This window comes from Poecilia reticulata, linkage group LG1 (genome assembly GCF_000633615.1).
Source record: "Poecilia reticulata strain Guanapo linkage group LG1, Guppy_female_1.0+MT, whole genome shotgun sequence".
Taxonomy (NCBI): Eukaryota; Metazoa; Chordata; class Actinopteri; order Cyprinodontiformes; family Poeciliidae; genus Poecilia; species Poecilia reticulata.
The window spans coordinates 10,031,646-10,041,893 of NC_024331.1; the positions used below are offsets into that span (position 1 = coordinate 10,031,646).

The following is a 10,248-nucleotide window of genomic DNA, read 5'->3' on the forward strand; positions in this document are numbered from 1 at the left end:
TTTTACTTATATAGTTACATGAATGAAATCCAGATAAAAGACAAGCTGTTGTAAAAGGAAAACCACGAGAAGTCAAACCATTCAATGAGATGATCTGGACAGATGAACTGTTTGGCCTGCAGGGAAATCGCWACACGGTCATATTGTTTTGCTCGTCTACATACACTTCAAACTTCTCCCGTTAACAAGGTATTGTCAATGGGAGATTAACAACACTCTAGATTTACTTATGCTTCTTAATAAGTAAATCTGCAGTTAGTTCCTATTGCAATCATGTTTTGACATTAGTTATCATCAAGTTAAAAGTTGCTTTATAATTTGATTCAACACATTTAGCGTTGTGACATCGTTCCGTGTAAGCTGTTTAAATAAAAAAACAAACTTTTTTGTCTGACTAAGTGCCGTCTGCTTTACTCTCTCGGCCCTCATGATGAATCACTTGGTGGATGATCAGAGCGAGCCCTAATGGAGAATCTATGAAAGAGACTCAAAGAGCGTAAACAGAGTTTTGCTAAGTGTTTACACTCCGTCTCCCTGCAGACATCAGAGCCGATAACCAGCCCCACCAGGCACAATGGATGACCCTGACTCTGGGGCCCGCGTGCCCTCACTGGTCAAATAAACCCACAAGTGTGTGTAGGATTAAGAAAGAAAAAAAAAAGACACGCAGCTGCAAGATCTCGGTGTAGTTCTGCTGATAAAGACAGATAAGAGCTGCGAGGTCGCGGAGGTCTGATGGCGGGGGCTTCTTCATTCACCAGAAGCGGCGCCTCATTCCTTTTGTTTCAGCATCTCTTCGCAGGCAAGATGCTTGCGCAAGTAAAGAGGAGTGGGCTGACTTGAAACCAGGAAGCTTCCATGGCCCACTTCCTGTTTTAGCACCACTTCACCCGAATAAAAATGATGCTGCTGTATCGTATAAATATATTTAGAAAACTCACAGATTCCACTGAACGACAGATTTAGCTTGACAGAATGAGAACATGGCTTCTTATTAAAAGATCTTTTTTTTTTTTGTATCTGCTGAAAGTCAAACCTGCAGTTATGATCTTCATAAACAGAACCTCTCGCTCATCACTGTCTACTTCAGAAAATATGGAGGGGAAAATCAGTTTTGTGCATTCACTATAAAAGGTTACATAACCAAACATCTATTAGCCTAATTTACCTTCCTATGTTTTCTGGAGCCGTGTAGCACCTTTCTGCTGGTGTCTTCTGCCACTAAACCTCCTGTAACTGTCACGTTCATATTCAATTTGAGCTTATTTCTTTGCCAGGTTTTCAGTGATACCGTCACTGAATTAAGCAGCATAACTTTCTTTTTTATTGTTGTTGCACATTTCTTTTTGGATTGCTACGCTGCTGATAAACCTAAAATCTTCACGTGGAAAGAGGGCTCTAGCAGCTTGAGATGTSTTGTTATCTTCTGAGGTACATTCAGCAGCTCTAGTGTCAGGCAACCGAGCAGCCCGCAGCATGATGCAACCTCTACTCTGTAGGGTGGGTGTACTTAAGATGACTAAGGTTGAAACATTTCTCTGTGTTTCTGTGTAATGTTCTTTAATTTGCTGAGCCTACACAGTTCACGGACCAGTCAAGAGGAAGTCCCTCCATTTTTTTTTTTTTTTTTGTCTCTGAAGCGCCTTCAACTCAAAAACTTTCATTTCGGTATGATCATATGTTTTAATAGATTTTGATCTACACTTCATCACTTCTCCATAAATGTTTATGATGCCATGGTTCTCTCAAATACTCTCCTAGAAAGCTGCTACTTTTCAAGGTTGTGGTGAAATTCAGATKTTACCAGTAAAAAGGAATAGCTCAACTTTTCAGAAGTGGGGTTTTCTTCAGCGGTAGTGAGTAATTACTATCTTTCTAGCAGTGGATAACTCTGTTAGCATCTTCACTGTGATACCACAGAGCCTAATTTTTTCAACTTAAACCTACCAGAGTGGGACCAAGACATGAGCAGACTTCCTCCATGTTGAAACCAGTGTAACCTCARAGGAGTCTTTGTGGTGACTGACATTTTTTGAACATTTAAACTGCTGCCACGTTTTGGCTGCAGTTTACTACAGGTTATAACTTGTTGCTGTGATTGTGGACCAACCAGAGGTAGTTTTGTTGTTGCTAYTTTTGAAAATGTATTTATTTATTTATTCAAAGCTGCAGTGTGTAACTGTAAGGAAAGAAAAAGCGGTAACACTTTACTTGAAGGGAGGTGAATAAGACTGTCATGACACTTTCATAAACATGACATAACACCTGTCATGAACATGAATAAGCCTTCATGAATATTTATGACTGTCATAAACATGTCATAACACCCGTCATGAACATGAATAAGCCTTCATGAATATTTATGACTGTTGTCATAAAGAGTCATTCKGTAAATTACGACACTTTTAATACAAAATTGACATTATTCAAAATGTCTTTGTTATGACAACTTAACATTAACCAAGAAATCATTACTGTTTAAACTTTACTTTTAATAACACAAAGTTGCCTAATTTTTAAAATGCAATCAGTGATAATTTTATAAAAAATGTATATCAGTAATGATTTACTTCAAATAAAGTGTTACCGACAAAGCTTTTTGCATATTTGCTTAAACTGTCACTATGTTGATAATGTGTGAAGTAATCAAGCTCCTCCAGCTGGTTCCACTGCCATCTGCAGAAATGCAATACTCCTGGTGAGGCACAACCAATCAGAGSCAGGAGGAGCATCTTAGCGCTGTCTCTCATGCTTGTGTACACGCTGCTGAATGTGCTAATGGCAGAGAAACAACTTCCAAGATATCTGTTTATTYGCAGATTATCTGTGTCTTAGCAAACRGTAGTGATACTTTTAACAAATTAAAAACATGTTTTTTTACAACAGTTGCATGCTATTATACTTTTACATTAGACAATTGGAAAAATCTACAAAACTAAACTCATACCAGCTAAGCTTAGAAGCTGAGTTTAGATTTTTTTTAAATACTTGAGATAAATGTGTCTTCATTGTTTCTTTGGGTCTTCATACTGTCACAGTCGCGGCTCCAGTTGTTGATAAACCTAAAAGGTGATGCAGAGGTGGGGGGACTGCAGTCTCTCTGGCAGATAGAGGTGACCGAACRCGATTCCTCTCACTTTCACTACCTCTGTCTGTTGCCCTTTATGCAGGGAAGTATGAAGTGGTGTGCTTCCTGACTAAACGTTCTTTCTTCTCTTTCAACAGCCAACCATCATCGCTGCTCTTGAGCAAGACACTCTGGTTCATTAAAGAGTTTCTCAGCTGCCCACTGTGGATAAATTAAGATTTCTTACAAAGACAGAGGAAATCAAAGGTCTCCGGGGCTGAAATAAGAGATAGAGGAATGTGAGCGCGCGGGGCTTCAGGAGGGAGGTGGGGGGGGGGGCCAGCGTGAGGACAGACAGGCAGCGTTCCTCCTGTCAGGCCGCTTGAGAAGAGCCAGGTGACTGCAGGCGGATGGGGGGGTGGAGGAGGTCAGAGGCTGCGCTGCTCTGGAAATACTTCAGGTGGTAAAAGGAGCATGTGAGGTCAAAAGCATCGCGGCAGCGGACCTGGTGAAGTGATTGGATCAGGGCTCCGTCTTTAGACTCCGGTGTGGTGAAAGTGTTTTTAGTTTGAGAGTTTCCAAAGAGGAAGAGGTTGGAATTRCAAATACTAGTGGGGTTCAGTTTCCTTTCACTGCTGAAAGCAGCTCGGCTGATAGATTTCACTCTGTTATGAATATTTTACAACATGTCTGCTGAATGACAGAGTTCACAAAAACAAAGTAAAGTGCAATTTGAATATTTAAAAAAAAGAAAGGTGGAATAAAACATTACATGCACAATGGGTACAGATTAGAACAAAACCTTGAAAATGGATTTGAATTATTTTTGCATAATTAAGGATTTCACAGGAGACCATGTTTGTTTTCAAAAGAAAGTTTGGCCCYTTTGATGCTTMTTTGTTTTCTTGTGCCTTTTACTTACACTGGGACGTTAAGCCAACTCTAATCCCTTTTCCTGCAACACTTTGGCAGAAATGTGTGTGTGTGTGTGTTGATGGAGTGGAGAGAGAGGGGGGGGGAGGTGAGCGTTTGGTGGAGGACCTCACTACAGTATTTCTCTAAATGTGCCCTGCACAACTTTGGCAGTCGAGGGGAATGTGACGACAGAGTATCATGCTCGCCCCTCAGAGTGTTTTCTCACGGGAAAACCGCTCAGGATGCAAACGGGGGCTTTGAGCATACGTGTGACTTTTTTTTGTTTTTCTCTTCAGCTGTATTTAGACCCTTATTTTCTTTATTTTTTCCAGGAAGACTGGGTTGTGGAGCTCACGGTGCAGAGCTATTATAAGACCGGTAGAGCAATGTGAGCCACAGAGTTGCCAGTAAAACGGAGTGTAAACGATAATGTGACACCATTCAAAGCTATGTGCACTCAAGGGATTAAATCTAAATCAGTGGTTAACAACCGCAGTGAAAATGCCATTGCATAATTTTTTTTAATAACGATAATAGCTGCTATTTTCTTTCTACATTTTAACAAGACGTCATTATTGTTAATTTCTATCACTCAGCCAGAAGAACATTCATTAAAATTCAAATGAAAGTTCAGCAAAAAAAAAAGATTTTGTTTCTGTTTGCTATTTTCTAAGCTTCAGATCTCCTAATGTATTCCACGTTTATAATCGTATTCCGTGATAATGTTGCGTTGGACAATTTAAAATGCAAATATTAATACATCACAAGAGCAATAAGTGCCTTACACAGCTGTTAGCCTCCCTAAAGAGCAACAAAACTTACTGACAAACATTCGCTGAATCTCAGTTTGGTGAAATATTCCTTTTATTAAGCTGGTTTTGATTTTATTCCCAGATGCAAATTCTGAATTGAGAGGGAACTGAAATGCAGGATAAGTAGGTTCATACCTGGTTACTGTCATCTGCTGCAGCTTTGACTGGGACTAATCAAAACTTTCCCTTCCTGAGATCCTGGAACAACTCTTTGTTCTGCTGTCGATTCTCAGCTCGACACTTTTACATTGCAAATAAAGCAGCATCTCGATGAATTAGTGATTTATTAAAACAGCTTGTTTCTGAAATTCACTTTAAAATTGTAACTCATGTCTGTTGGTTATACGTGTCTTGCAGGAGATGGAGGAAGGTTATCTTACTGAAAAGTTTTGCAGTTTACCAGTCATTGAGCACTTTCACTTCAGTTTATGCAATGCTAGGTTGATGTTTCTGCTACTCATATGATAAAGTCCAGACTGCTTAGCACTTGGCCAGTCAAGCTCAATGTTGCCTTGGTTACTAAAGCAGGTGTTGCTACTTTTTTACTCTTGTTTTCATATGAAATGAACATTTTATGCTAAACAGACATGAGTTGTAGCAAAATCGCCCAAAGTAAATGCTTGAAATATATCTCTCAACGTGTAAGGAAAGTTAAATCAATTTAAATTGTTTGTTGCTGAAATAAATCAGTTTTGCTTCGGGTTTTTTGTTTTGACGGGTATCCTTCATTTCCTCTGACAACCACCTGCGGCAGCTCAACTACCACACCTTGTGAACTGTGGCCATAAGCAAACCAAATGATAAACCAGCGATATTTTCAGAGGTTTGTGAGCATGCATTAACAGGTTGCTGGTCTGCATGCTGACCTGACTGTTACAGAAGTTTGTCCATGAAGCTAAGCCACACTAAAACGAACAGGTTATTCTTATCGGGTTTATAGAGAACCTTAAATTGCCCAGACTTCAATTGCTTAAGCGTTGCTACGCGTCCAGTAGGCAGTTTAACTGAAAACTGTGTCCGCGCCTATCTTTCCGGTCAATCTGCGGGAGGGAGGGGTTTGGGGAGAGAGCTCGCGTGTCACTGAAGCGGAGTCGGCTGCTGGCACGCGCCCCTGCTGACGCGSTCTAGGAGAAAGTTCTGATCAAGCCGCCGTTGTCCGGTCGGCTGCGCGTGCGCTCTGCTCGCTTTTAAAACAACCCCGCAGTCCGATTCTTTTCCGATTCTCAGACGCTCCGGGTTTGACTTCGGACCAGCGCGTCATGTAGCCTCTCGCGCTCCCACCGATGCTTATTGTGGATATTTTAAAGCCGATAAGTTGCGGGGAGCGCGTGAGGCTGAACTGGTGGAGGTGGGATCCGGTGAACAGACCACCATGCTCCGGCCGTGGGCTACGCACTGGGTCATGTTTGTGCTGGTGTGCCGGACTGTGGCACAGTATTCTAGTGACCTGTGCAGCTGGAGAGGAAGGTGAGGTTGAAGGATTAATAACCTTATAACGTCGTCGATAAAATGCTGCTTTTTTTTTTTCTTTTCCTCAGAGAAATTCAAATTTATGTTTTAACCGTCTGTTAAGGATGAATTCTGGAAACGCATACTCTCGATTTTTTTTCTTCCGTTAGAACAGATAAGATCTTAACTACACCGACTTTTTTTTTTCTTAAGCAAGATATGTTCAGGAAGGCCAAACTAAGGTCATGTTAAGGCTAATCTAAGTTTATAAGTTAAAGATCTACTGGTCCCTGCGCGTCATTGCCTGTGGTTTCTGTTGCAATGACTCCAGTCCTGCTCGCATATCTTTTCTGAATGTCATTCTTCTTAAGAAAACGACTCCCAAAACAGGCAGACCAAAAAAAAAAAAAACTCGATGAGTGTGATTAACTGTCTGACCACGTTCTCCGGGCGCCTTATCCGGAGAACGTTCTCCGTTACTGGGATGTCGGTTCTTATCTTAGGTAAATACACCCACAGGGCGCCTTTGATCGCTCCTTCAAACCCCCCGCTCATAAAAGATGTAAGCCAACACTGCGTTGTCAAGTTGACTCGCCTCTTACTTCTAACGATTTTTATCAGATCCTGCGGGTTGTCGTTGCTCATGCACGTCTGAGACAAATGAAACGATTTGTTTGGTGTTTGTCGACACCTGTTGAGAGTTCAGTTTCAGTTGATCTCTTGTGGCAAAGCCTTCAGACCTCCGGAAATATTTCCACATTTTTGTCACATTTCAACCACAAGCCACTGCTGTTTGGAWATATTTGCATATATTCAACCCTGTTTACTTTTTTTACATGCGAAAGAAGGTGCTCTTGTTAGATGAGACTTAAACTGAACTTTKTTGGCTTACATGCAAAATAGTAAGTGTGACAGAGAACTAGGACCCTGGACACATCTTCCATGTTATAAAACATGGTGGTGGGAGCATCATGCTGTGGGGAAAGGTGAGCTTCTCAAGAGTTTGTAGAAAACAGAATCGTTCAGGRAAATATGCAACGAGAACTACAATAGAGTAGCTTAGATCACAGCATTTTCCTGTCCTATAATRGCCTTTGCCTGAATCTAGTTGAGAATCTTTGTCAAGATTTAGAAATCTAAGCGGTTTTCAGATTTTTAATTTAGTAAACAAATTATAAGTGAAGCATGCATCTTAATCCTTCCACTTAACAATTGTCCCACTCTTCTTGTCTTTTTCATAAAATGCAAATGGAATAGCTAGAAAATGTGACACTGGTCATAATTTTTTAATTCCATCTCTTTGTAATAACCCTTAATAAAAGTCCTCTTCTCTCTGTCTGCAGCGGTTTGAGCCATGAAGCTCATCGCAGAGACGTGGAGCAGGTCTACCTCCGCTGCTCTCAGGGGTCCCTGGAGTGGCTCTACCCCACCGGGGCCATCATCGTCAACCTGCGACCCAACACCGAGTCTTTGTCCAGGCGCACGGCCGACGTCTTCGTCTGCATCAAGCCTCAGACCTTCTCCCAGGTGGTTTAGAAACAGAGCCGAGTCTCATCTGGACAACCTGCAGCTGGTCGTTTGCCTGGTTGTTTCACATTTTCTGAACGACTTCTCCCGCTGATCCTGTTCAGGGTTCTCATGTGTACCTGGAGCACGAAGGAGACCTGAGGCTGCTGCTTTCAGACGCCGACCAGGCGCAGGGTGCGGTGCGCTGTTTCAGCCTGAAGGAGGGGGCTCTGTTTGTGGAGGCCGTCCCTCAGAGAGACATCAGCAGGAAGATCACAGCGTTCCAGTATGAGCTGGTGCTCAGTCAGGGACCAGGGGGCCATATGTACCCATACCTGCATCAGGAGCCAGGTAACAGGAAGCTTATTTCTGTTTTTCCAAAGGCGCCTAAACACATGTTTTTTTTTGTTGTTTGTTTTATAAGATGGAATAAATTTCAAACTTTCCGTCTTTAATGCCGAAAATTTGCTGCCATTAAAATTGTGATATATATATGGTGTATCTAGACATGACTTATCCACAAACCTGATTGTTGAATCATTACAGTAGGTCTATGAAGCAATCTGATCTATGTTGGTGTTGTAATATTAGGTGCAGAATATTTAAATACGTTACATTAAAGATAGTTGATTGTGCATTTAAATGCCTTGAAGATAATGTGCAAACTCTGATCTGCTGAATTGAGAATAATTTATGGTTTTGCATCAACACTACCCTACAAATCTTTAAAAAAAAAACGTCTGATTTTGCTTTCTTTTTAGTTGAAATATTGTCATGGAAGCTTTTTTTTGCCAACAAAGTTAACAAAAACAAAATCCCACCTCAACCACTGCTGTGGATATATTAAATGTAAACCAAACAGGATTGGCTGTAAATATAGACTTTCTGTGACTGAGACTCGTAAAAAAAACTGTCTTCAGTCAGAAGCTTCTTTAAATATGCTGTAATACAGACAGCTACCACAGATCTTTTCTGCCCACAACCATCGCCGTCTTTGAAAGATCTTGAATTAATATAATTTACAGCAACATTTAATATCCATTTCAGATCATTAAAGTATTTTGAATTGAACTGAATTGATTTCTTGGCTCAGGTATCCTGTTGTTTTATACAGTTTTACCTTCAATATTTATAAAATCTAAGAGATTTCTTTCGGTTTGATGGTTCTATCACAAATCCACTTTAGAGAAACATTAACACATGTTTGGAATTTAATCTTTACATCATTAACTTTTCTTGGTAAATTATCTATGATCTTTCTGTGGCTTCTGGTGCTCTGAAAGCAGAAACTGAGCTCTGCAGACTAGCAGTAACCATCTAAAAAAAAAAAAAAAGGTTTTGTGAGCCAGAAGACATGTCGCCGTTCAATCTTTGTTTCTTCATCGTAACCTTGATGAGGCCTTCCTCCCGCCCTTCCTCTCTCCCTCAAGTGAGCTGCACGTATGAAAACAAACAGACCAATCAAAAAGAGTCCTGTCAGGGTCAAGCACAAGGGTCAGCCAGTCCTTCCTCCGCTGCCAGTCAAAACCGACACCACCCATCCCCCGGCCCACCACMGTGTCTTCCCCTCTCCTTAAAGGAGGATCTCTGAGCTGCCCGCCCGCACGTGTGAAGCAGTGAGGCGGGGAACGACGGAGAAGAAAGCCTCCCCAGTGAAGCTTCCTGCCAGGGTGTGCGTCTGGCGTTTTAGTGSTGTTTTTATAGCTGCCAGGGTCGAAGGTTAATCCCCCGATTCAGTCTGCTTTTTCTCAGTTCTAGTCACCTGCTTTGCTCATTCATGCACGCTTTATTTCTTTTGATCTCTTTGGATAAACACCCTCCTGCACGTAGAAGCACGGAGAGAAATGGGAGCAGACTCGCAGGCCTGTTTTGCTCCGCTTTCCCACCACTCATCCACATGGAAAGTCAATCTTTGAAAGATCAAGTWTTGGATTTTTWGGTGTATCTAGCTGAAAACTGGATTTTTAGAAAACAATGTTGTAGCACAGGGGAGGCCTTTTAGTGTTCATTCACACCAGCCCTGTTCAGTTCGCTTCAGCAGAACTCTAGTTGGTTTGTCTATAGAGTCCGGGTTGTTTGGGGAGTTGGGAATGTGCAATCGAACTCTAGTGCAGACCAAAAAATAAAATCTAACTCTGGTCTGCCTACAAACCCAGGTCTCTGCTTGGATGCATATGTGAATTTCATCAAGCAAACCAGCGACAGACCCAAAAGCAAGAACTGGACTATCGTGCAGGGMATTCGGGGAAAATACAAAAAAAAAACCAAAGTCTAGCGCTAGCAGGAGAAATGGCTCATGCCAAAAGTAAAATCCTACAACCTAAAATCTGACGCTACTGCATTTTTGCTTACATTTTTTAAAGAATGAAGACAACTCTTGCATAGTTTTACCTTGGTTATTGAAGCAATGAAGAAACAAAGATTGAACAGAGGTTTTTGTGTCGTTTCCTTCAGTGGTTCTTAGAGCAGCGCCACTACAGGCGAGGGTGGGAAATCGAA

The 10,248-nt window shown here is 41.5% G+C and overlaps 1 protein-coding gene across 1 annotated transcript in view; it reads left to right on the plus strand.

Annotated features, from left to right (window-relative positions):
• The first annotated feature begins 5,923 nt into the window (after positions 1–5,923).
• metrnlb (meteorin like, glial cell differentiation regulator b) overlaps positions 5,924–10,248 on the plus strand; it is a 6,299-nt gene continuing 1,974 nt past the window's right edge. The window contains exons 1-3 of the mRNA XM_008410230.2: positions 5,924–6,261; positions 7,587–7,770; positions 7,875–8,100. Coding sequence (XP_008408452.1) covers positions 6,167–6,261; positions 7,587–7,770; positions 7,875–8,100 — 505 coding nt within the window. The 5' untranslated portion in view covers positions 5,924–6,166. The remainder of the gene's footprint in view (positions 6,262–7,586; positions 7,771–7,874; positions 8,101–10,248) is intronic.